Source organism: Sebastes fasciatus, chromosome 19 (genome assembly GCF_043250625.1).
Source record: "Sebastes fasciatus isolate fSebFas1 chromosome 19, fSebFas1.pri, whole genome shotgun sequence".
In the NCBI taxonomy this organism is placed as follows: Eukaryota; Metazoa; Chordata; class Actinopteri; order Perciformes; family Sebastidae; genus Sebastes; species Sebastes fasciatus.
In genome coordinates, this window is record NC_133813.1 from 21,233,973 (window position 1) to 21,261,689 (window position 27,717).

General features: G+C 41.2%; 1 protein-coding gene across 5 annotated transcripts; it reads right to left on the reverse strand.

Moving 5' to 3' along the window:
- Positions 1-1,210: 1,210 nt before the first annotated feature.
- Positions 1,211-27,584, reverse strand: ggt1b (gamma-glutamyltransferase 1b). 5 transcript variants are annotated; one of them, XM_074617626.1, is made up of 15 exons: positions 27,504-27,584; positions 26,273-26,356; positions 23,938-23,986; positions 11,137-11,341; positions 10,788-10,918; positions 10,568-10,657; positions 10,126-10,318; positions 9,872-10,032; positions 8,834-8,983; positions 6,109-6,245; positions 4,188-4,375; positions 3,951-4,078; positions 3,358-3,470; positions 3,129-3,242; positions 1,211-2,468 (listed from the first exon to the last, which is right to left on the reverse strand). In XM_074617626.1, exons 4-15 carry the CDS (start codon positions 11,301-11,303, stop codon positions 2,322-2,324), a joined length of 1,719 nt encoding a protein of 572 aa, XP_074473727.1. In that variant the 5' UTR covers positions 11,304-11,341; positions 23,938-23,986; positions 26,273-26,356; positions 27,504-27,584; the 3' UTR covers positions 1,211-2,321. The 5 variants fall into 5 exon arrangements, with proteins under 5 accessions (XP_074473727.1, XP_074473726.1, XP_074473728.1 ...); XM_074617625.1 differs by having other exon boundaries at positions 26,259-26,356; XM_074617627.1 differs by lacking the exon at positions 23,938-23,986.
- Positions 27,585-27,717: the final 133 nt, after the last annotated feature.

Sequence of the window (27,717 nt, forward strand, 5' to 3'; positions counted from 1 at the left end):
ATTTTATACCATGCAGAAAATGTCTTTCACTTAAAGCAGTTAAATAATCCAGTGATGACTCTCTGACTTCCACTGTTAGCACACTTTTAGTCACAAAGTCCCCTGATGAAGCAAATTATCTCAACGGTTAATTATTTTATGTCATTATACCGTACAGTAGATGCATTCTGTCTTTGTTCCTCATTATTTTGTAACCGTCATAATGCCATGCAAGGCAGTGGGTCGAATTAAAACCACATAGACATTGATGTACGCTGATTTTTTTAATGCCTAAAGGGAAAATAAATTGTCTGAGTTGCATAACTCTGAAGTTCATTAGAACTATGTGGAAGTGAGATTGTGCTTAATTGGGCCTTAAAGGGAAATTCAAGTGTGACTTGCTCATTTCTGCATTTGTGTCATTGAAAATAATTCTTGTAACCACAGCATTACTTTTGCAGTAGTTTATGACCAATGAAGTGCTATAATGCAAATATGGCAAAACAAAAACATACCTGCTTAGCATCCGGATGTTAACATTGTCTTTGTGAGCATGTTAACCTGCTGACATTAGCATTTAGCTCAAACCACAGAGCTATGCCTGCATTCTCACAGAGCTAATAGCAGGGCTGTAAACCACAGCTGTACGATAAAAACTGGAAACCAGACCCCAAGGTGGCGCCTATTCAGTCCAATGAGAATTGCTCGCCTGGCGCGTGATCGTGTCTAGATGTAAGCCTAACCCACAAAATTGCAAAAAACTCTCGAGACTTGCTGCCCGACGACCTATCCTAACTTTAACCATGCGAGGTCAATGCCGAATCTTAAATAATCTCACGAGAGTCGCGTGACATCAGATTTTTTTTAAATCGCTTTTCTCAGCTCAAGGGAAGTTTTACAGGTATAAAACCTCCATGGATCAAAAATTCATAATAGAAAGAGTTCTAATTGACCTTGTTTGCAGTTCGAGGTGTCCTGTCAATAGTTTTAGAGACGTCTCTTTTACAATGGCTTTTTGGGATCCATGGGGATTTCTCGTTGCAAAACCGAGAGTGGCTCCTGGAAGTCTGAGCAGCAACGCCATATCCGTTTCTGATTATATGTCCATGCTGCAAACTCTTAGTCTTGTTCACCATTAGCTTAGGTACTCTGTGAGGACTCCACGTCTGTCAATCAAACCAGCTACTAAGTAAATTATCATTGTTGAGATTAAAGCCTGAGACCCAAAATACTTTTATACAATGGGTATGTTTAATAATTACAGTATGTTCATTTCAAGTGAAAAAACAAAAAAATAGAAAACATCTACAATGTCAATTTGATAAAAACAATAAAAAAAACATTAAACTCACCAAATAAAATGATCCATTCACACCATTCATCGTCCTTAATTTGTTTTTAAATAAATATGTGTTGTGAATGTTAAAGTTTGTATTATGACAGTTCCTATCACATATAAACCAGTCATTTTTAGCAAAAAAAATGAAAAAGGCACTATCATTTTACACGTTTATACATTTCAGTAATCATGCAACACATTTACATTCCAGCTGAGTAAAGAAGAAGAGCCCTGAATCTCAGTGGTGACTGTGAGCAGCAACAGCTGTAATGTTGTTATGGGGTCATTACAGGCCATTGCACTCTGGGTTGTGGGAAATGACTGTAAGTCATTAAGTAGGACTGTGTCGGTCCCTGAGGTGTTACAGTCCTTTATTTTAACAACAGATTATGTCGGCTCTCCTTCCGTTTGCTGCCACCTCATATGAACAGTCCTGGTGACTTCTGTTAAAGTTTTAAATTACTAAAAATTATTTGAGGTTTGTTAGTTTTCGTTGATTATTTTCTATGGATATTTCCTTAATTAAGAGCTCAGTTGTTAGTAGTTACTGTAGACGTCACATATCATATAACAGGAAACAGCTTTATACTGCTAATGATTTACAAAAGGGCTTCATAAATAGGAATTGTACACATTTATGACCGACACTGTGAACAAAACATTGATGATGGTAAAGCTCTCCTTTAAAATAACACCCAATGTCTTGTGCATTTCTTAAATTACCTGAAATTATGACATGACATAGAAATGTATTGGACATGAGTCAATATTTAGAATTAATTTCAGAGTGAGGCACTTTGTTTTCAAGGTCATAACACGCAAAAGGTCATGTTCTGTTATCGAAGTTGCGTGTTATGAAGCAACGTTATTCTAACTTAATGAGAGAACAATTGGGGCCCAAGACAGCTGATGTTCCCGTTTCTTTATTAAGTCTCTAATCTCTCTGGTGTCAAGGTTCACACGTCTGTAGTCTCTCTGCACAATCAGAGGCGTGTTTATGACCTCAGTACCCTGCGCCGTACGCCCACTTGCGAGGATCTGACTGAGCGTGGAGTCCGTCCTCATAGCGAACCACCGCCTGCACCACAGCTCCTGATGATTTGAGGAACTCTATCTCGTGGTTCTTTAATGCCAAACCTTTCATGATGTTCTGTAAACAGGAGCATAATATGAAGACACATGCAAAGCAAGGGAAAATAAATGTGTGGCATGCTGTTTGTGTAAGATCTTTATCACACAGCAGGTATCAACAATGCTGTATTTGCTTAGAAAAAATGAAGTTTACCGATTTAATAAAAGGGGAATGACCCATTTTAAGAATTCATGTTGAGTTACATCTGTGAAAACAACTCGACAAATCAAAGAAAACACAGAACTTGTGACGTGCTGCCTAACATACAATCGATAGGATGCCAAAACCGTGCTAAGTTGAGTGGTAACGTCAGCAGCAAATGATTTTACATCCCAGTGAAATGAAGGGTTAGTTCTCCAGTTTCTATTTTTCTATTTATTACCCTCCAAGGAATATTTAAAATATATTATAATACGATGTGCAAGTTGTACTGCAACCATATACAAGATTATTTTTTAGCCTAGGCTATTACCATGCCAGTGCTGAAATATTTTTCTCCTTGTAACATTCCTGAAGGTAAATATAATGAACAGAGTCCCAGGTGCCAGGCATGACTGAGTTACTGTATAACAGTTCAGTGTTAGCGGGGCTTTTGGTTGAAGGATTGTCTCCCTACACGCCACACCACCTTGCTATTAGTCACATATATCAGTATTGTTTGCGGTTTGTGACACTCACTTTGTCAAAGTCGGGTTCCGCTACAGTGGCGTTGGGACTCAGCTGGTTGTGGAGCCTTGGATCTGACACAGCTTTATTCAGATCGTAGTCGAAGAACAGTGCATTCAGAATCACCTAAATAACAGCAAACATTTCAGACAATGATAACTGAACAGCAAAGGAGTAATTATCTAGTTACAATCGTACACTTCATTAATTACGACAGCTTGTGTAGCGGCTTGTGTCTTACCTGAGCGATAGAAGTGGTGATTTTTGTTCCCCCTGAGCCTCCGACCACCATCTTCACTTTGTTGTTTTTGTCAAAGAGGATGGTCGGACACATAGATGACATCGGCCTTTTTCCTTTTTAACAGAATGTAATGGTAGTTTAAGTTAACAAAGATGTCAAATGAAACAAGTGTATGTCCTTTGCAGTAAAAGTATCCATGTTTTAATGTGTGTGTGTGTTCATAGAGACCTATCTACACATTTCATTTTCAGTTTGACGTTAAAGGGTCTTTTTTTCAGTGTCAAAAAATCCACATCAAATCTACTTTCATTCAATGTTGTAAAACAATGAAAGGTGAAACCTTCCAAAGGGAGTGAAGACATTTGATCCCCTCTGTATTTTGAGTACTAAAGCACAAAAAAAAAACACTCAAAAGCCGAAAACATTATATGCAGTGTCAAGAAGGACAGGTCGACCTCTGTGTGACCTTTAATAAGCCCACTGCTGAACAGCCACTCAATTTTACTGGTTTTGAGAGCCCTTACGTGTGTTTCTGTGTGTGTGTGTGTGTGTGTGTGTGTGTGTGTGTGTGTGTGTGTGTGTTTTAATCTAACCTGGCCTGATGAAGTTGTTGGGTGAAGGAGGCACTCCGAAGCCGTTTGTGATGAGCGGAGAGCTGAAGTCGTCCATCTCATTGTTGAGAATTATCCCTGTTGACCCTGACATGACTTTGGAGCCCAAACTGCAGGAAAAAAACAATAACCGTTAAGGTATGAGAGGATCTACAGGCACAAGACTGATTAACTAACATTGGAAAAAAATATTTGTGACGGTCAGTTAGGAGGTCGTACTGGTGGTTGATGGTGCTGGTGGCGGCCACAGCGCTCCCATCTTCTGCTACTACAGAGAGATGTGAGGTGCCGTGGTTCTCAGGCAGGTAAAACTCCGGCTCGTAGTAGTTCATGTGATGTGTTGACTCATCTGTGATCTTTTCACGGAGGTCATCAGCAAAGAAGCTTGAAGTCATATTCTGGATGAGCTTTGGAAGAGAACGTGGGACACATTAATAAATAACACACTAAACAATACTTTTCCCGAAATATTTGGCATATGACGTATTGATTTGTGTTCTGGGGGATTTTACTATTGTTCCTACAAATCTAAGACAGGCAAAGCCTTGCCTGCTTTTAATTATGTCTTAGTCACTCATGTTTGTGGGATAAAATAGAGATTCATTGATTTCTTCATTCACTGAAGATGAATGGCTTGTTGAACTACACTAAATGTAATAATTTAGATATTCACACTTTAAAGTCACTCATTTTACTATAAGGGGAAAAAAAGACACTTCATCCAACTGCAGGTGAATATGAATACATGTATGCCAAATCAGTTTCCTAGAAATGATGTTAATGTTATATACTATAAATGTGCACGTTTTAGGAGAAACATAATGCCATGTAGACAGGGCCACCTTAAGGCATAGGCGACAAAATCTAATTTCGCCAAGGGCACCAAAAGGGCTAAAGCCAGCCCTGCACCTAGATTACGTTTATTATTATAATAAGGAAACACTGTTAATGGTGAATCTGCCAAGTTGGAAAACGCCGATACTGAACGTATCTGCGGCTCACGTTACTGCAGTTTCATAAGTGTGTCGGACAACTACGGTGGTCTTCAGGTAAAGTAAAAATGTGAAAGTCTCTCTCTAGAGCCAGAGTTTGGTTTATCCGTTCTGGGCTACTGTAGAAACATGGCGGCTCCGTGAAGAGGACCCACTCCCTATGTAGATATGAAGGGCTCATTCTAAGCTAACGAAAACACAACCATTCTTAGTTTCAGGTGATTATACACCAATGAAAACAGTTATGAATATTATATTCCATTTCTGCTAATAGACCCTGTGAAATGTTACACACTGTTCCTTTAACTGTAAACACAATGAACCCTTTCCCTAAACAACACCCTTGAAAATATTGTTTTTGTTGCCTTTCTGTGGTTTACCCTCTCACTTCGCTGTGATGTCACGGTGTACTCCATGACACAGTGACATCACTGCATCGTTTCTCACCACATCCATCAGTCGTGAAACCTTTAATTAGATGCGTCAGCAAAACACTGTTTTTCAACTTTGTGTAAAGTTACTCTTTAACCAAAGTGCTTTGTCTGTACATGTTCAAACATTTATTTACAAATGAACAAAGTATTTGGCCTTCAGCGTTGGAGAAGTGTTTTTCCTCACTTACAAGAGACACTGCTGCTGTGTCATAGATCAGAAATCATGTGATTCCCCAGAAACTATAACCAAGCCTGTAACTGTTAAATAGTTTTACAGCAGAGATATGGAAGTTTTTATTGGACTTTATTAGTTGCAATCCACAGAGGACATTCCACAAATGTGTACCATGATCTGCAAATATTTCACTATCCACAAACATGTATTTTTGTTGTGTAAAGTCATATCCACAAAAATACAGGGCGATTTGCAAATGCACATAAATTACTCTGTAAATACGTATTTTAAGGTTTACATGTAAAGTGATAAACACGCATTTGTGCATCTATTTCTACACGTGGAATGCTATCTGCAACTTTTGTAGATCGCTTCTTGTGCATTTGTGGGCCATGTGACAAATACAACACAAATACAAAAATACATGTTTGTGGATAGTGAAATATTTGCAGATCATGGTACACATTTGTGGAATGTCTTCTGTGGGTTACAACTAATAAAGTCCAATAAAAACTTCCATACAGAGACCATGACCTTACATCTGTGATGTTGAGAAACATCGGATCTCCAAGTAAGGTCCTCTTTGCATAAGCGAACCGAAAAGCCTCCACGATGCGATGGTAGGTCAGGATCTTTTTCTCAGGGCTTGCCATACTATCTGAGGTGAGGTTGTACCCTGTAGAAAACACAACAATTATCAGTAACTCAATTTAAACCACAGCTTCGCTCATCCGTCTTCAGTAAGACGGCTGTTCAGGTAGGAAAGGAGGCAGCTGAAATGGACTTGACCCGGCCTGTTCCTGTGTTTTTATTTAGTCCAAAAGCTGCTGTGACCAGACCATGGGTGTTAGCCTGAGCTGACAGCCACGGGGGGAAACATGAGGAGAGGCTGAGGGAACCGGAGAGTTTTGGTTTGACGGGTTTCAGCTGTCAGACAGAGGCAGGAGTCACGGTAAATCAGCGGGATGAAAGTTTCGGGCAGTCGCTGAAATGTGCGGATGAAGCCTCTGCCACTCGACTGTGTCCAATTAGAGGTAAATTGGTGAGATTAGTGTTAGCTGGTGAGACAGGGGGCCGCAGTGAGTGGGTGGCCAGTCGGAGGAAAGGGAAGCGAGATTAATTACTTTAGAAAGGAAGTTTCCCGTCTAATCCTCAGAGGCAGACACTGTCACTGTACTGAAAAGTAGCACAGAGACTGTGTCTTTCTTCAACATGAACAGATTTTCTGCAATGTCAACCCGCCAACGTAGGAGAAAGTAAAATCAGGCAGACTATGCACACAGAAGATGACATTATTATATAATGAAAATGATGATAGAGAAGGTAGGAATGACTTGATAAGCAACATGAACGTCGCTGACTCCAGTGTGAAGACTGCAATTAACTTTGGATCTTAATAACCTCAATCAAACAAAAGCCCTTCTGTCAGGCTCACAGTCGCTCCCTCAGGTGTTTTAACTTCATTCTCAAAATTGGAAGAAGTTAAATGTAAACTTGATATTGTTTCAGTAGCTTATTGCTTGCTTTGAGGCACCATCTGTTAGTGTTGCAGCATCAACAAACTTAAAAAAACAAATAGGCTGTTCCATCATTACAAAAGTGATTCGTACATATGTATATTGTTTTTCTGATCTGTCACGTCTATGGTAAAAGAACATTTTTGGAAATACACTTATACCTTTTCTTGTGAATAAGCCGCACAAAAATCACATGTAAAAATAGCAATTTGCAGTTCTACGGTTGGTTATGTGCTGGATTTTTCCTTAGCCATGAGATCCAACATGTTACTTATTGAGCTTTATAGGAGTGCTTTAATTTTTCTTCTAAAGATATATCCAGGCTAGCATTTCCCTTTTTTTCTAGTCTTTATGCTAAGCTAAGGATGCATTCACACCAAATCAGGCGTTAGAGCAAAAATGCCAGTTCCTGCAGCAGTGGGGACCGCATGGGGTGCCGAAAAAAAAACAAAAAACAAAAAACAGCGGCCTCTGGCGAAAAGTTGAAACAGAATGAACTCTTGGAGAAATAACCCGATGCCACGCTGCGGTGGCCAATCACTTGATCCAGAGCTGTACAATCCAGCCATGAGAGAATATAAGACGTTAGACGTTGTGCAGTCGCTTGGTGTTAATGTGCCATTAAGGACACTCCCCACACCGCTGCATAACCCTGCGCTAATAGCCGCAACGCCTGATTTGGTGCGAATGCAGCCTATAAGAGAGCCGGCTGTGAGCAGTAGCTTCATACTTGGTGAGTGGTATCAATCTTCTTAGTGGAAAGTGTTGAACTTTTCCTTCCTTTTTCAATGTGAATTTCTTGCATTTGTCTTTTAGCCAATAAAACCACAGCATTACAGAGAGAAAGTTTTGAGCAAAAGACGCTAGTAATGCCCTTGCTGCATAGTAAATCACCCTAATGATTGTCTGTACCAAATTTCATGGCAATCCATCCAATAATTATTGATACATTTCAAGCAGCTGGTGCTGCTAGATGAAAGGCAGGGATCCATAAAGTCATTAAAGGAGAGGTTTACAATTTTTCACGTTATGTCTTGAAACAATTAGTCAGGCTCCCATATGCACATTGAGACAGGTTTTGTAATTTGTTATCATTCCTCTTGTTCATACTGGTCATTAAAAGATCCTTTTCTAATGTGGTTTCAATGGAAGGGATGGGGGACAAAATCCATGGTCCTCGTTCTGTGCAAAACGGTTTTCCAAAGTTTATCTGAAGCCTCCTAATGCATTTTCAATGTAAGCATCCCTTACCTGTACATCGAAAGAGCATTAGAAAAGATATTTTAATGGCCAGTATGAACAGGAGGAACGATAAATTGTGAAACCTGTTTCAATGTTAATATGGGTGACTGATTATTGTTTTAAGATGGAACAATTATGAACCTATCCTTTTAGTTAAGATGTATGGAAACCATGAATATATATACCAAATTTTGTGTCAATCCATGAATTAAATGTTGTAGTCAGAGATCATGTTATATGATTTATGACATATTGTAGCATGCTACTACTTTGTAAAACACCGATCTACATTTCAAATGTGGGACTGTGTTTTACAAAGAAGTTCAAGATACTCTTATGTAACTAAGTCAACCAAGCTTTTTTTATTTTAAGAGTAGATTTCCTGTGCAGTGGATGAACATGCTGCTCACTGTGGAGTCTAAGAGAGCGACTGGCAAAGTGAAAGCAGCTCACACATTGAAGCACTCCCACTCGGGATGTTTTTGGACAAAGCATCAAGGCTTACCATTCAAGATGTTTAATATCAGCGAGAGCACAGGGCCGCTAGCGGGGGCATTGGGAACAGCCATGGTGTACTCCCCCACATTCACCCTTAAAGGGTTCTCATCCAAGACAGGCACATAATCCCTCAGATCCTCCATTGTGATGATACCACCTAAACATAGATTGACACACACATACGGTGAATGCACACTTGGACGGAAATGGAAAAACAAATCCTGTTTATGGAAATTAGCTGTGCACGGAGAGGTGTTCATATATCATATATTTTATTATATGATCTGAAGTCTTTTTTAGCAAATGACTTTTAGTGATAACAGAAGTGGCAGTAATGAAGATAATGTCCTTGTGTGCAAAATGAATGTGATTTGTGGGTACAGAAATGATCTAATCTGCAGAAATAGCTGTTTGGGTTGTAAAATAAAGTAAAAAGATGACTCAATTTTGCAACTTTTTCACTCAATAACAAAACTTGCTATTGTTACTCTTTAAAGTAGGCTTTTTTATCCAACAAAGTAAAGCAGCTTTTCTATAAACAATATGGTGTTTGACTTAAAGGTACAGTGTGCAGGATTTGGAGGCATCTAGTATTGTGGTTGCAGATTGCAACCAACTGAGTACCCTTCCGCTCACTCCTCCCTTTCGTCAGCTGCCGGCGTAACCATGATTTTGCACTCACAAGCGTGTCGGAGAACTACGGTGGCCTTCAGGTAACGTAAAAATGCAATAAGGCTCTCACTGAGTCAGTGTGTGGTTTGTCCGTTCTGGGCTACTGTAGAAACATGGCGGAGGAACATTGCAGACTTTGTGAAGAGGACCTGATCCCTATGTAGATTTGAAGGGCTCATAAGCTAACGAAAACACGATTCTAACTTTTATGTGATTATACAATAATAATGAAAACAAAGTTTTGAATATTAAATTCTATTTCTGCTAATAGATTCCCCCGAAATGTTACACACTGTTCCTTTAAGACAATTTGGTTAAACAGCTCATCAACTTTCAATGAATGCAAAAAAAAAAAAAAAAAATAAAATCCTACCTGCTGCCTGAATATCCGTCACAAGGTTCTGAGCCAGTTGTCCCTGGTAGAAAGCATCAGGACCTTCTTCTGCTATTCTCCTATAGCTTTCTGCAAGCTTGGTAAATACGACGGTGTCATTTTCTTTTAGGACGTCGCCAGTTTCCCCACAAAACACTTCACTGAAATAGAGAAAGTAATCATTTAAGATGGTAATGAAACACTTTCCAATAATGAGACACTGATTTCATACTCCTTAGGTCGATGCTTCTCACCATAGGGCTTTGTCCTTGATGATGGTTTTCTTGTTTCTGCTCACAGCAGAGGCAAGTGCCCGGCCCAAAGGGAAACCTTTTTCTGCGAGATCAATGCTCGGCTGGAACAAGTCTTTCCAAGGCAGTTTGCCATGTCGTCCGTACGCCATCTCATAACCTCGGATCTCCCCCGGTACAGCAATAGACAACCCTCCTACCAGCCACAGAAGCCAAGGAAACAAAGACTTAGATTATTGCCTTATACGTTATTTAGACATTTTATGACAGTGGGACACAAATTAACTTCTAAAACCCAAACTTTTGTTGTTTTTTATTCCTGAGTTTAAATGACATACACTTTCTTTTGTCCGTCTCTATCACAAGGTCATCCTCTTTCATAATAATGTAAACTGCAGCTTCCGTCAGCTCATTTCCATGTCTGATAGCGCTGGTTAAACATTACCTTTCTGGGACAGATCTGTGCTGTTCCCGAACATGTTCTCTGTTGCGTTGCGCGGGGCCGTCTCCCTGGCATCAATGGTCTCAACTGTCCCTGTGTACAGGACGGTCACAAATCAGGAAATGCATTTAGGATCCAGATGATCAGGAAGTTGTATGAGTTTGTTGCATCAGTGGGAAAGTAAACAGAAGACTTTGTGGTGTAGGCGAGAGGAAAGGTGTACCAGTTTTGGCGTTGTAGATGGTGAAGAAAAGTCCTCCTCCGATGCCCATGCTGTGAGCGTTCATAAGTCCAACACACAGTAAAGCAGCTATAGAGGCATCAACTGCAGACCCCCCTTTCTTCAGTATGTCTCTGGTAAAATTAATTAAAAACACACACACAAGGAGAGAAGGGGTGGAGGATTAGTTAGTTAAGATCTTAAGACCCTGCGTTGGCAAAGAATAAAGCAGGTTCACAGGGATTTATACGGGTATGGCTGTTATGTGCAAGCAATGTTCAGGCTTCTATGTTTAGTGTTTACAGCAGATCAACGTGTGTCATGAAGGATGTTTCAGTGGGTGAGCTCTCACCTGCCGACCTCTGAACACGGCCCAGCATCTGCCGCCACAGCTGCCTTCAAGTACACCTGCTCACTCGGCGGATTCCGCTTCCCGACACCGAAGAAGACGCCAACGAATGTGGCGACAGATGCCACCAGCAGCAACGCCAGCGCCGCAATTATTGTCGCCTTTACCATTTTTATAGAGCAGGAACAATAAATGCTTTATTTTATGCCTGTCAAGAGAAAAACGTTTTCATACATTTAAATGTGTGTACATTTAAAATGTATGAAAATACAGCTGCAAAAATCCGCACTTAGTAAAATCAGAAACAAGCAAACCCAAATTATACATCAGAGATTATCAGCGGAATCAATAAAAATTCAGAAATTTTAAGCAATTTGATAACTCAAAGGAAAGTTCAAACCTACAATTGAGGCATATTGAAATATCAATTACATAAAAACGTAAAACATATCAATAACTCCAATTTAGTTGAGGGAACTTGATACGACTATATAGGCCTCAGAACAGTAGTACAAAAACCTACAGCATATTTATTAACTGGATTAAACAGGTTGTTCACAACAAATTATGTCAAATATGTTTTAAAAATTAAAACTAGGACACTTTTTTAACACTGATGAAAGCTTTTTGCTGAAATGTTGCTGACTTATTAGTCACAAAAATGAGGACATAATAACTCTATGCACTATTATTTTCATTGTCATTACAGTCTGGCATAAACAATATAGGATGTTTGACCAGAGTAATTTTTTAAATTATGATTACTAGCAGGACTCAGGGCACGGTCACAGGAAGCGAGTGACCATCGCTTGCCGAGGCAATATTCGACTGAAACTTCAACAATGTTGAACTCCACGTGAATTCGAAGATGAAAATATACCTCGCCACCAGAAGCAAATATTTATCTGCCCCTTTGCTCGCATAGAATGGAAGTGAACGGAACCGTGTCTTGAAGCCTAACATTAGCTTACTACCAGGGAGTTGCATCTGTCTTGTGTTACAGCATGTGCCAACAGGTGAATCGTGTTAAATGTAAATAAGTAACTACAATGGTCAACAGACCAAGTAAGGCAGAGGTTTCTTGGGGATTCATTGGCTCACACGCAGTTGCGGCTCGTCTTTTCTACTGCATAAGAGGAAGAAAACTGAAATGATGGTGAACCGTACCTATTGAGCCTTAATGCCACATCTTTTCGGAAATGTACCTAATTTATTTTAGTTTTCAAGATAAATTCTATAAAGAAATTAAGAAGAAAGAAGAAAAAGAAAGAAATTAATGAAGAAAAATTAGTAGTAGAGTACTCAACCAATTTAGCATTGAACCCCTATATGTTGAACTTTGTCAAAATTTGATGCCTACATTACCCACAATGCAACTCGACAGCTCTCAGTTTAACAGAGATTCAGGTATGTTATGCTACATGTAGTAGCGGCTAATGTAGCCTTGAGCCTCAAGCAGAGATGTGCAGAGGGCTACAGAGGTCTGGTAAGCTCACTTCTTTATAACAACCATTTTCAAATTTGTTGTCTTCAGCCTCAACCAACTCTGTGACTCAGGTGACATCACTTGAGGCAATTCATCTGATTTGGCGCAGCTCCCTCTGGAGCCACGAAAGGCTTTATACTACTTTTTTCCCATATGCAGTAGTAATCAATCATAACACGTAAACAGATGTGTAAAATTGGTGTTCCTTTTTAAGCAATTGTAGAAATATATAGCTGTAATAAAATAGAATACACAAATATAATAGTGCTAGTGTATTCATAAACTGCCTTTAAACAAGCCATCAGGATTTCCATAGTTTTGTGATGTCACAAATATAAAACATTTAGACCATTTCACAACGTAAACATTCAAAATGTGTCCGTTTATTTCCTGTTGCAGTGTATGGTTGCATCCAAAATTCCATAATAACATGCTATTTAGAACACTAAAATAGTATATGAGATATTTTAGTATGTCTGAAACCTTAGTATGAAACAAATAGTACGTGAATCGCATATTATTTCCGCTGAAATATTACAGTATACAACGCTGGACACTACGGCGGCATACATATGTCACAAGGCACTGTGGTAGTGACGACAACGTTCATAAAGGACGTTGACGGACAGCTCTATAACATCAATAATGCTTCAATTTAACTGAAAGTATAAAATCTCACTTTGCTAGGCGTAATCTATATTTTAAATTAGTTCAGATTCTCACAAACCGTCATTTTGGTCAGGAAGTGACCGAAAAGATAAATACTACTGTTTATTCACACTAAAGTATGTTTAACGATACTATGCATTGCATATCCAATATGTGTACTATGTGATTTCAGACAAAGTCTAAGTGAATGACATCAGCTGACAGGAAGTGTAAATGACTCCTAAATGTGTATTAAGGTCTGTTTATAAGGTAATTACTTTCTGCAAGCTTTTATTTTGAAAGTCGCCTTTTTACATTACCTGACTTTTATTTTGACGCCACCTCCTGGCGGAAGAAGGATAGTGCTACGGAGATTTACTGAAGGAGGGAAAGCACGCAATTGCGCTGCTTTATGTCATCATAAACTGATAATTAAGCGTCTAGCCAGTACGGGAACAAGGTATTGTGTGTTGAATATGTTTTATGATTATATGCAGTAGGGGAGAGTGGGGTAAGTTGACCCACCCCCTGTATCTTGGCAACTGTGATTATGTTTTGTCATGTGACCATAAATTCAGGAAGTACCCATCATTTCTATCTTGCTGTGATGGAGTTAAGCACATGGGAGAAGTAGTAAGTACTTTTTTACACCAAAAACAGTTTTTTCCCTATCAAAGTAAATTTTCTGCATGTCAGGAATAATGAATGTTAGGTCAAAGCAAACTTATCCAGGTCTAAAAAAATATATTATACATGTTGGTGATTTACTAAGATATAACACCATGTTAATCCCTTCACTAAAGATTAGCCTGAATTGCTAAACTGGGCCATTTTTTCCAAAATGGTAGCTATGGGGCAAAGTGAGCCAAAGGTTATGGGGTAAGTTGAGCCACTGGCTCACTAGTATTCTACTGTTATTCCGAGCCACTGGCTCAACTTACCCCACCATAAATTAACCAAATTAATTCTCTGATGTATAAAATGGTATTACCGTTGAGTGTAACACAACTTGGTTTGATTTTTTATATGTTAACCTTTATAGAAGAGGGAGATAAAGGAAGTTAAAACAGTTGGTTATAGTGGAACAGCAGAGGCAAAGAGGGTCCTCACAGAGGTGGTAGAGAAGGAGCTTGCAGACCATATCAAGAAGCTGGCTGAACAGTTCCACGGCCTTACTCCAAAGAAATGCTGTGAACTGGCATTGGAATTGGCAGAAAGAACAACCTTCCTGTCCCCAACAACTGGAAAGAGCAGGGTTTAGCAGGTAGGCCTAGGTCAAACCAAAGACCAAGACGAAAATCACAGCGTACAGCAGTTCTGAGGAGAGTGTGATGCCATCCCATTTGATGACACTTCTGAGCATGAGAGTTCTAATGATGAGAGAAGTGAATCAGACATCTCAGATCTGTCAGTTGGTGACTTTGTCATAGTAAACTTTGTATCCAAAGGCAGAAGCTACCATTACATTGGCTTGGTTGAGAGCCTGGAGGGCAACGAAGTGAGTGCAAGATTTCTCAGAAGAATCCGGGGGAACACTTGACGTGAGAAGCCCACCTTTGTACTCAAGGAAAAGGATGAGGCATCTTTTCTGCTGAGTGATGTGCTGAAGGAGCTACCTCAACCTCAAAAGGCTGGAGGAACTGCAAGGAGGGAGCAACAGTTCATATTTCACTGCAACCTTGACGACTGGAATATTGTCGAATATTGAATGATATTTTGATTGTTCAATGGTCTTGAAACTCACAGGTGGTTTGTTCTCACAAGTTCATAACTGTGAAACTGTTTGTTAACACACTTATGCTGAGGTTTAAACTTAAAAACTCAGATGTTCAGTTTACCCCACGATGGCTCAACTTACCCACTGACTCGGATCAACTTACCCCTTACCTGGGGCAAGTTGAGCCACAGGAGCACTTTTTTTGGGAAGGTCATTTTTTCCAGACAGCTTTGTGATGGATGCATGCTGATCATTTCATTTGATAGGTGAGATCCTGAATTTAAGGTTCAAGTTTTCATTCTGCTTCTGTCTCATTTTTCCTAACCTCGAGGACAGCATAAGTAAAAATTGGCTCATCTTACCCCACTCTCCCCTACGCTTCACCATTGTCTGGCTGGGGTTCGCTACAGGAAGAGCTTAACCCTCATCGATCCTGACGACATCTTGCATCAACGACGGGCCATGACGGAGGGTCTTCACAGCGTGCCTGCTGCTGCTACACGGCCACTAGCTGTCCACGTGGATTCATGGAGCAGCAACATGGTACCATGCTAGCAGCCTGATCTACTCTGCAATTCAGTTTCGATGCAATGGTCAAGTACAGTCATATTCACTGACATTGATGCAGAACTGTGAGCATTACCCTATTATACAGTCTTTGAGACTGCCAACAAGGTGAGCCACGGACGAACAGTTTTTTGGACTGAACCAGTGAACGATTAATACTCACCTCATCTGCAGCAACATTAAAGGACAATCGTTACACGGAACAAATCCTTACAAGATCAATGGACTATTAATAATTAAGGACATTTGACACCTTTTGGACTCTATATTTCAAGTACTTTGATAATTGTGTGTATTGTGCATTTACACTGTTATATACAGTTATTTGAGTGTTTCTACATCAATGCATCTGTGCTAGTTGTTTTGTACTAATGCTCTGCTATCCTATGTTTATGCTGTTTATTGCAAAGATTTATTATATCTGAGTTGAACAGTTTTCTTCTATCTTAAGAATCTTATTATTTAAGTTGATAATGGCAGAGCCAATTAGTGAGGGGGAGTCGGAGGAGCAGACGGCTAGTTTGCAGTGTGAACCTCAAGAATTGCAGAATGAGCTCCACACAGTGGAAGACACATCTGATGAGCCGCTTGAAGGTCCCCGACGCTCTGAACGTACACGGCACACTACGGAAAAGATGCAAGCACTTCAATGTGAAGAGGCCAAGAAAAGGGAGAAGAAGCTGCTCTCCATGTATGAGAAATGGAAGGTTCTTGTACGCAAAGCACGAGATCAACTGAAGGCGTACATGCCAGAGAGTCAACTCTGGCCTCTCATCGATGAACTCAAACAAAGTAAGCAAAACATAATGAGCATGTATTGTGGAATTCGAGATCTCGCAATACCTTCCACTGACATAAGAAGACGGATTGACTCATGTGAATCAGTAACCACAGAAATCGTCACCATCGCCTACAACAGAACAATAGACCAGGAGGATGAGTTTAATGAGGAACAGGAAAGACACCGCCTTCATGATCTGCTCCACCATGACTTTGCAAGGTCTGTCTATGGATCTTCTGCTTCCTTGACAACTCACAGTAAGTCCGACCATCACTCAGTGATTTCATCTATGGCAGCCAAACGTGCAGATGCAGCAGCTGAACTGGCTGCGAAGGAAACGGAGTATGAGATGTTGCTAGAGGAAGAAAGACAAAAGGAACTGATACGAGAATTAGAGGAACAACAACGGAAAGCTATGGAGGCACAAAAACGTGAATTGGAGCGACTACAGGCAGAGAAGGAAGTGAGGGCAGCTCAAGCTAAGCTGAATGTCTACGACAAGGAGACAAGACGCGAAGTTCCTGCCCACATTAACAATGAAAGGAACAAGGAAGCAAAAAATATGCCTACATCTGCAATACCTCCATCCCATGTTGCAACATACTCCAATGCTGACATTTCCGCTCTCGCTCAGGTCTTTCAAGACGGCATAGCCTTAAATAGGCTCCCTGTTCCAGAGCCATTTGTCTTCAATGGTGATCCAATACAGTTCATTGAATGGAAAGCAGTGTTTACCTCACTCGTTGACCAAAGGTCAATTGCTCCAGCTGGAAAACTCTACTATCTGAAGAAATATGTTGGTGGCCCAGCACGCCAAGTTCTAGATGGCACCTTCTACCGAAACGACGATGATGCCTACCAAGATGCCTGGAATAGGCTGAATAGTCGCTATGGCCAGCCATTCACCATTCAGAGAGCATTCAGAGAGAAACTCACAAATTGGCCAAAGATTCAACCTAAGGACGCAGAAGGACTCAGAAAACTCTCAGATTTTCTGAACATCTGCCAAGATGCCATTCCCCATGTCAAGGGTCTCGACATATTAAATGACTGAAGAGAATCAGAAGCTCATTCATAAGTTACCAGACTGGGCAGCTTCTCGCTGGAACCGACAAGTCATGCAAAGGCTGAACGAGAAGCAAGAATTTCCAAGTTTCAAGGACTTTGCCAGATTCATGTCGACTGAAGCTGAGATTGCCTGCAATCCTATTACGTCATTTCATGCTCTTCATTCATCAGACTCTGGCATAGACAAAAGAAATTTCAGAGACATGAAGAGAAACAAGGCCAGTGTTCTCACCACTCGAACAGTTACAGACAACGAAAGCCAAAGGTCAGACCAGAGAAAGGTCAAGCTACCATGTATTTTGTGCCAAGACAATAGACACCAGCTTAATGCATGTTTCAAGTTCACCGAGATGCTGTTGAACGAACGACGGAACTATGTAAAGGAGAAAAAACTCTGACCACTGAAGGACTGTGAAGTAGGCCTTTTGATAGGCTACAACTGCTCCAGAGCAATGGCACCGAGGCAAGTCATTCTAGGAGGAAACGAGGAACCCTATGCTGTACGGACGGATTTAGGATGGAGTATTGTAGGCCGCTCATCACATGGCGATGATTCGCTGAGCACAAGAGGTCTGTGTCACAGAGTCTCTGTTAAGGAAATGCCTCCATTAACTCCTGCCGATGCTATTCGAATCCTGGAATCTGACTTCAAGGATGGCAACAATGACAGCAAAACAGTGTCACAAGATGACATCACATTCCTAAACAAGCTAGATAAAGGCATCCGGAAGAATACACATGGCCATTATGAAATGCCTCTTCCATTCAAAAACAGACCCAGCTTGCCTGACAACAAAGACTCAGCCATGGTACGCCTCAATCACCTAAAAAGGAAATTGCAAAGGGACGAAAGGTATAAGGAGCAATATGTCAAGTTCATGGAGGAAGTCATTGAAAATGGAGAAGCAGAGCAAATCGAAGATGGAGGGAGTGAAGGTGAGAGATGGTACATTCCGCATCATGGTGTTCGTCATGCGAAGAAGCCAGATAAACTTCGTGTGGTGTTCGATTGCTCTGCCAGATACAAAGGAACCAGCTTGAATGACCACCTCCTCTCTGGGCCTGACATGTTGAACAGCCTCAACAGAGTCCTCATCCGATTTCGACAGCACCCTGTTGCACTGATGTGCGACATTGAAAAAATGTTTCATCAGTTCTATGTCGACGATGCTGATCGCAACTACCTGCGCTTTCTTTGGTGGAAGCAAGGAGATCTGAACTCAAAGCCTAGTGAGTTCCGTATGAAGGTGCATCTGTTCGGCGCAGCCTCCTCTCCTGGATGTGCAAACTACGGGCTGAAGCATCTAGCTAAGGAGAATAGCGACCTCTACCCACAAGGCTCATTGTTTATCATGAGGGACTTCTACGTTGACGACGGAGTCATAAGTGTCAAAAGCACTGATGATGCTATTAAGCTTGCAAGAGAAGCACGTGAACTCTGTGCCATGGGCGGTATACGTCTACACAAATTTGTATCAAACAACAGAGAAGTCCTGGAGAGTTTACCACCCTCAGAGCGAGCAACCGAGGGTAAGAATATGGACCTAGCATTCAACAATCAGCCACTTGAGAGAGCTCTCGGGATTCAATGGAACGTGGAGTCTGACCGCCTCCAACTTAACGTCAGCCTCAAAGCTCAGCCTGCAACACGCCATGGCATTCTGGCTACAGTGGCCAGCGTGTATGACCCTCTCGGGTTTGTGGCGCCATTCCTGCTAAAAGGGAAGATCGTTCTTCAGAAGATGTGTAGGCGTGGCACGGGCTGGGACGATCCTCTCACCGAAGAGCTTCGTCCGAAATGGGAACAGTGGATAAGTGATCTGGCTCATTTGGATAAGGTCACCCTACCCCGCACTTATGCACCTGTAGGATTTGGAAAGGTCTCTAAGACAGAGCTGCATCATTTCTCGGATGCCAGCATGAAAGGTTATGGTCAGTGTTCATACCTTAGACTTCAGAACGAAGAGGGAGATGTTCACTGCACCCTAGTGGTGGGAAAATCACGCGTCTCACCAACCAAAGTCACAACCATTCCCAGATTGGAATTGACAGCTGCAGTTGTTTCTGTGAAGATGAGCAACATGCTAAAGGAGGAATTTGGACCTACTGACGCTGAAGAGTTCTTCTGGACCGACTCCAAAGTGGTCTTAGGTTACATCAAAAATGAAGCACGCCGCTTCCACACCTTTGTGGCTAACCGTGTTCAGAAGATTCAGCTCAGCTCAGCCACTCAACAATGGAGATATGTCCCAACCAATGAGAATCCTGCTGACCACGCTTCTAGGGGCTTGACTCCCAGTGAGCTTCTGTCATCCACCTGGCTCACTGGACCCAAGTTCTTATGGAACAAGGAAATGAAGCTGCCAGCAGATGAGATTCCAGAGTTAACAATCGGTGATCCTGAAGTCAGAAGTGCTCTAGCACTTACCACAAGAACCACAGAACGAGTAAGCCTCGTTGATCGCTTGTCTAAGATCTCATCTTGGTCACTGGCTACTCGATCTGTTGCACGCATTCTAAGGTGCATCAGGAAAAACAGGTCAAACAGTCTCAGTACTGTAACAGAACGAGAAGATGCAGAACATTGCATAATCAAAGACATGCAGGAAAATGTGTATCGTGAAGAGTTGAAACTGCTGAGCAGAGGGATTCCCCTACCATCTCACAATCCATTATACTCTCTCGATGCTTTCCTTGACAAAGATGGTATCCTCAAGGTGGGAGGAAGACTGTGCAACGCCTCTCTTTCCAAATCCATCAAGCACCCTGCAATCATTCCCAAAGATCATCACATCACGAGGATGATTATCGCTCATCACCACGACAGGATGAAGCACCAAGGTAAAGGTCTCACCATTAATGATATCAGGTTCAACGGCTACTGGATTCCAGGAATCAACCGAGCAGTAGAATCCTACATTCGTCAATGCGTCACATGTAGACGGCATCGGAAACCAACGGAGGAGCAAAGGATGGCTGACTTACCTCCTGAGCGTGTGAAACCATCACCCCCATTCACTTTCTGCGGAATGGACTGCTTCGGCCCATTCCTCACGAAGCAAGGAAGAAAGGAGAACAAGAGGTACGGACTTCTCTTCACTTGCCTAAGCTCCCGTGCCATTCATATTGAGATGCTTGTCGACATGTCAACTGACGCGTTCATTAATGGCCTTCGATGTTTCATTGCCATACGTGGCGCTGTACGTCAGATCAAGTCTGATCAGGGAAGCAACTTCGTTGGAGCCAAAAATGAACTCAAAGAAGCTTTAAAGGAAGTTAATGCAGACCGGCTAGCCGCATTTCTTGCAGAGAAACAATGCGACTTCAACATGAACGCACCCTATTCAAGCCATGTCGGAGGGGTGTGGGAAAGACAGATTAGGACAGTGAGAAGCATCCTGAGGCACACACTTAGCCTTTCCTGTGGTAGGCTGGACGATGCCTCGCTACGAGCCTTCTTTTATGAAGCAATGGCAATCGTCAACAGTCGTCCACTGACCGTTAACAATCTCAGTGATCCCCATAGTCTCGAGCCACTCACCCCTAATCATCTTCTGACTATGAAGACTGTCAAGGCCTTACCTCCTCCAGGTGAATTCGTCCGAGAAGACATGTATGGCCGGAAAAGGTGGCGACATGTTCAATACCTGGCGGAACAGTTTTGGAGTCGATGGCGAAAGGAATACCTTGCCAACATTGCTCTCAGACAGCGTTGGCATACACCAAAAAGAAATCTGCAAGTTGGAGATATTGTCATGATGAAGGAAGATGATGTACACAGAAATGAGTGGAGACTGGGTAGAGTCTCAGAAACCACTACTGACAAGGACGGACTAGTAAGGAGAGTTAAAGTCTGCCTCGGTGACAGGAAGCTTGGCAAGAAAGGTGAGCGTCTCCACAAGATGTCAGAAGTCGAGCGCCCAATCCAGAAGCTTGTCCTGCTGCTGGAGACTTGCTAAATCTGCCTCCCCCTCCATATAGTTTATAATACCTCCTTCTTAATCTTCTATAGCTAACAAAGGTTTTCTAGTTTTAGCACAAGTTACCTGTGCTCCTTTAAGGGTGAAGGTCATTTTCAGTTATAAATCATTCGTGATTAAAACAAACTGTATAATGTTCTATTATGCACTCATGATTGGTGGGAGTGTAAATGACTCCTAAATGTGTATTAAGGTCTGTTTATAAGGTAATTACTTTCTGCAAGCTTTTATTTTGAAAGTCGCCTTTTTACATTACGTGACTTTTATTTTGACGCCACCTCCTGGCGGAAGAAGGATAGTGCTACGGAGATTTACTGAAGGAGGGAAAGCACGCAATTGCGCTGCTTTATGTCATCATAAACTGATAATTAAGCGTCTAGCCAGTACGGGAACAAGGTATTGTGTGTTGAATATGTTTTATGATTATATGCAGTAACATTGTGATTTAGATGAACGCATTTACAGCGTGTGTGTTTAATTGTGTTGTCATTCTGACGGTCTTGCTAACATTAGCTTTTCATGGACATTGCTGTAATGCTAGCTTTCTAGCTTTCCATGTGCACATATTAGGCTTAAGGTTTGATTAATGCTAATGTGTATGGCAAATACAGTATATGGATAAGGTTTGTAATGTTTATATTTTTAGTAAGAGCTCATTGTATTTTATTTGTCTGTCCTTTAGCTCTTACGGTGTTTAAGGAAGAAAGGTGTTTTCTGAAGGAAGGATTTTACAGAAAGCAAAGTGAATTTGTGTTCAAAATATGGCTGACGGCTGAACATAAATAAAAGGCTTCTGAAACATCAGTACGCTTCACCATTGTCTGGCTGGGGTTCGCTACAGGAAGTAAACATGGACCCCAGCTGTTGCCTAGCAACGCAATTTCATTGAAATGCGCTACAAACAGAGCATTTCAGACAGAGGGTAAATACAGGCATATTCAGGCAGACAGTATGAGGAAATTAAAGCAGGTTTTTGAACATTACGGTATGTAAACATGTACTAGTAGAAACCTAAAATACAAGTTTGAACCTGAAAATGAGCATGATATGGGACCTTTAAGACAACACAAGCCCGATCAAGCTCACATTCACTCGAACACCAAGCTGCCCAACTTCAGCCAAAGCATTTAGCGCCCAACAGCACCACATCTCTGTGTGATGTATCCAAGACAACAAAGTAAAGCTGAGTCATTAGTGAGTGTTGTACAAAGCTGACCTTTGACCAATAGGTAAAATTATATGGAGGCTGTGTGGGAAGCAATATACCCAAACCCCATTTTACTCTGTTTAACTTCCTGGCTGTAAAAAAAGTCCACTCTCTACGGACTTCCTTAACACCTCACTGCTCATCAGGCTAAAGAGGAAGCTTTATGCTTCTTCATGTCAAACTGAGTTCTTTCTAAATGTCGCTGCCAGAATGTTTAAAAAAAAAGCTTGACTGAATACAGGGTTAAAACATATTTTACTACTCTTGTCTCCTACTACAAATAAAAGAGGGATTTGGCTCTGCTAGCCAGTTAACCTCTAAATTGTTGTGTTAAAGTAAAGTTGTATGTATGAATCATTGAAGAGTTTGTTATATCTGAGATGATCTGTCTGACAGAGGCAGTGTGTCCCCTTGGCTGTGCTTTTAGCAGCCAATAAAACAAATAAAAAGAAAAAGCCTAAAGTAGTTTAGCTTAAAAATACCAAACCCTGAAGCCTACTGTCATATAGATTCTTTGGTCTGTCAGAGAAATGAAACCAGATTACATAACAGGCAAGTGAAATGAGTTAGTTGTGCAGCACGAGAGTTTCTGTTTAACATTACAAACCATTTATACTAAATTGTCGTCTGCCTTCACATCTCTCAAGAGCAAAGTTGCTTCAGCAATTAAAAGCTAAAAGGAAAATTTGAAAGGTAAAACAATGATGTGGAGAATTTTTAATCCCATAGCCTTAGATCTGGATTCAATACCTGGATTATCGAGATAAACCTTCCCAGACATGTAAAACAAGTTTCTATCTTACCTTGACTTCTCTCGGGCCCTCAGCAGCAGGCTGCTCGCTGTGTGCGTTTGCAAAGATCTGCAGCAGTTGATAGGTAATGGGTTTACAGTGCTGTGGTTCGCAATATGTTAACCATCACAAAGTCATTAAACTTTAACCCACCCCACCATAAAACACCTATCTTATGTTACCAAGGGGAGGAAAAAATGCAGACACAGAAGAAACAACCAAGATGACATTCAAGGTATGGCTCAAATAACTAGTCATCTGTGCTCAATCTTCACACAACTTCCTGAACTACCACGGAGAAATTGAACCTGAAACTGAGAGGAAACAATTCACTGGATGAATAGTTCTTTATCTGCAGCAGCACATATTTGCGACAAAGATTAACTAACTGGTGGTTCATTTCAAATAGATGACGCATGACTCAAGGTAGTCAACACTTTCACAAAATGATAGGGACCTGTTTCACAACTTTTGATGCAAAGCAGCTTGAGAATAAATATTGATTTTTTGCAAGACGGCTCACAAAACCTGTCATATTTGAAATAAAGTGCCTCCTCACCGGGAAAATGAAGGCTTTCAGGGCTGCGAGGGAGAAGATCACATCTGCCCTGAGGGGAGGAAAGAACAAACTGCAGGGGGACAGTGTGAAGGGTGCAGAGCTGGACGAGAGGGTCAGTTAAATAAGCAGCTAGGCCGACAGGGACAGGACAGATGACTTTCTCAACTTTGACACAGGGACTCCAGGGACAGCTATCCCAGGTTATCCCAGAGATCCAAACCTACTCTTTGAATTGACCGTCTAAGGTTGAACTCAAAACTCCCAGGTTGCGTCCCAAATTCCATACTAACATGCCAAATTCCATACTGACCTGCTACAGTATGTGAGATATTTTAGTATGTCCGAAACCAATAGTACGTAAATTTGATTTACTCACTTGATTTCACTTTTTCCAGTGAAATATTACAGTATGTAACGCTGGACACTACGGCGGCATAAATATCCCACAATGCAATGCAGTAGTGACAACAACTTTCAATACAGACGTTGACGGACAGCTCTGTAACATCAATAACGCTTCAATTTAACTGTAAGTATAAGATTTCACCCTGAAAGGCGTAATATATATATTTTAAATCAGTTCCGATTCTCACAAACCGTCGTTTTGGTCACTCGAGATTGGCATGGGTTACCATGGTTACATGTCTCCAACCGTTAAAGAGGCTCTGAGGAAGCTGCTCAGTGCATCCAAAAAGATACATACTAGTCACATAAAAGAATGTTGAACAATAGTACACATATTGGGTATGTATATGTGATTTTGGATGAAGCGCCAGACTGCACCGCCACTGTGAAGCTCCACCATAAATTGGTTAACGGAGAAAATTGGGGGAAATCTAATTTGTTTATGCTCCAGATGGCCTGAAGGCACTCAAGGAGGTGCATATATGCAATCTGAGAAAAAGCCCTGACGGCAAACTTTAATTTGATTCCCAATCGAATAGTTATGTTTAAGTTATAAGTTACTTGGGTTAACAGAGTTTTTTCTTAAAGGTACAGTGTGTAGGATTTGGCAGCATTTAGTGGTGTGGTTGCAGATTGCAACCAACTGAGTACCCCTCCACTCACTCCTCCCTTTCCAAGACTGTGGTAACGTGAGCCGCTGAGTGCAAAACGGTGGTAACGCCATTCACTTCCTTCAGAGGCGATCCTTACCATAATAACACTACTTTAGGAGCAACGGAAGTCAGACAGTGGCTGGCGGTGCCACGGTTTTGCACTCTCGGCTCACGTTACCATAGTTTCACAAGCCTGTCAAAGAACTACAGTGGCCTTCAGGTAACTTAAACCGTTTCATCTTTCAATATACCAACAAAAAAATCGTAATAGCACCATCCAAGGAGTCTCTCTGAATGCAGTCTGGTCCCTGCATTGGATATTTAGTTACAGCTGTGATAACACCAACACTTAATGTTGGTGTTTTCACAGCTGTAGCCCATCAGCTGTACTAAATATCCAAAGTCAGTCACATAGCTCTATTTCAAACAGAAACTTATAGTAGGGCATGGTATGTAGGAAAACACTGCACTGATCTGGTCACCTACAAGCTGACAAAACACAGTTAACCATCCCTGGAATAATGTTTTATTAAAATGACATGTTGATGGCTCATTTTTAGGACTACCATCTTCTTCTTCAGCCTCTAATGACATAAGCTTGGTTTAATACTTTAAAAAGGGTTTTAACAGAGAATATACCGATAATATTTAGTAATTTAAATCGCATCTTTGAAGTGAACATTTAGTTCTGTGCAGTGGAACATATCTGCTAAACCAGCAGCTGCACTATGCTGTATTTTCCTGACTTCTTCCTTTATTCAGTGAACGCAGAATAAAACACATCCACTGGTTTTTCATTCTTTTGTTTAGATGCAAAAAAAAAAAGTCGTCTGCTACCACACTGACAAAGCCGCTTTATGATATCCGCTGTCGTGTTTGTCTTTTTCTTCTTCTTCTACATAATTGTTGTCCTTTTCTTCTTCTTGTAAACACAATTACTTTGGGTCTATAAAGAATGCATGTCAGAGCCTGATAATATACGACACATCTGTGCTGTGCTGGAGCTGCGACAATCAACAGGCTGTAAATCAATTCTTAAGCTGGAGGCAACGGAAACACCTCAACGGAGATGTATGGGTGCTACTTTTGGCTTGGGCACCACCTCATTCCACCACCATGAAGAGTAAGAGATAAAGTCGGTCACAGTAATTCTCACATGATTCACCTGTAAACAGTTGTAAACCCCTAAACCACGGAGTGACACTCAGGTGACCCTCACGCAGAGCAGCCCAGGAGATAATACTAAATATCATATAAACATACCTTCTCCTACATACTGTGCGTCTGCTCCTGGAGTGTCCTTCTGGCTGTCAACCCTGTCACCTCCTGCACCAAAACATCCCAGAGTCCACTGCATCTGTCTGGAGACAAAAGAGATAAAAGATCAGGTGTACCGTATACAGCTCAGAGAGAGAGTTGCTTTAAACTTCTCAAATGTCCTCTGGTGTCGTTCTACAAGACGCCCATATCTATGGAAAGCCGTTTGAGCATTTATTCCATATCCTTGATATCGGATGTCAGTGTCCTCCACTAGTTCGGTCTTTGTCAGCACTAGTTGGACATTTTGTCTTACTAGTTGAACAAAAACTCTTACTAGTCACTGTTTTGCAGCAAATAGTGGCACTTTTATCCAACTAGTTCCAACAGAAGCCTTACTAATGAGACTGTGCACCACACTGTAGGACCAAAGCCCAACTAGTCAGCTTTTTGATACACTAGTGGACCTCTGGACCCAACTAGTAACGCTGACAGTCTTACTAGTTAACTAGTAAGCTACAAAAGCTTTGACATAGTAAAGAACATATTCACCTCACTAGTTAACTAGTGACCTACAATTTCCTGCACTAGTTAACTAGTAAGACTGTCAGCGTTACTAGTTGGGTCCAGAGGTCCACTAGTGCATCAAAAAGCTGACTAGTTGGGACTTTAGTCCTACTAGTATGGTGCACAGTCTCACTAGTAAGGCTTCTGTTGGAACTAGTTGGATAAAAGTGCCACTAGTTGCTGAAAAACAGTGACTAGTAAGAGTTTTTGTTCAACTAGTGCGATCAAAATGTCCAACTAGTGCTGACAAAGACCGAACTAGTGGAGGACACTGACGTCTGATATCAAGGATATGGAATAAATGCTCAAACGGCTTTCCATACATATCAGCAGGACAAGGCTATGGTTGAGGTTTGGTCAAATTTACGCACAAAAACAACTTGGTTCGTAAAAGATCATGTGTGAAAATAACTACTTGGTTAAGGTTAGGGAATGTGATGGCCTCACCTGCTATCACACAGCTAATGATTAAATATCGGTAACCCTCCAGCACACACCTTCGTTTTCTTAATAGTTTATATTTAATGGTTTCTCTTCAATGATTTGTCTGACCTTTTGACCTCATGCCCATATATCAGTTATCAGTTTATTTAGTTTTGTTGGCAGTACATTTAGTTAACTTCTGTAAGGTCACACTTTAGTTTGTCTTTAGATTAGTTTGTCATTTTTATTTATTTGAGTTACCAGTGCTGAAAGTGCCGCTGCTGGTTGCTGCTGCTGGAGGGACATCTTGTTGGGCCTGAACAAAAGATGGGTCCCCTAAAGCAGAGCTCTTAATACAGGAAGTGGCCAATCACAATGTACCAAGTGCAGCCACATCATGGGGGGGATTGGATTCCTAGTTTAGAGATTTAATTCATTTCTTTAGAATATTTGTTGGTGCTTTTGTTTTGGTTAA

Excerpts from the sequence above, each read along its gene's own strand:
- ggt1b (XM_074617627.1), bottom strand. The coding sequence starts at position 11,303 with ATGGTAAAGGCGACAATAATTGCGGCGCTGGCGTTGCTGCTGGTGGCA. Across the intron at positions 10,033-10,125 it reads ATCAAGGACAAAGCCCTATG|TGAAGTGTTTTGTGGGGAAA; the intron begins GTGAGAAGCATC and ends TCTCTATTTCAG. Across the intron at positions 8,984-9,871 it reads GACGGATATTCAGGCAGCAG|GTGGTATCATCACAATGGAG; the intron begins GTAGGATTTTAT and ends ATCTATGTTTAG.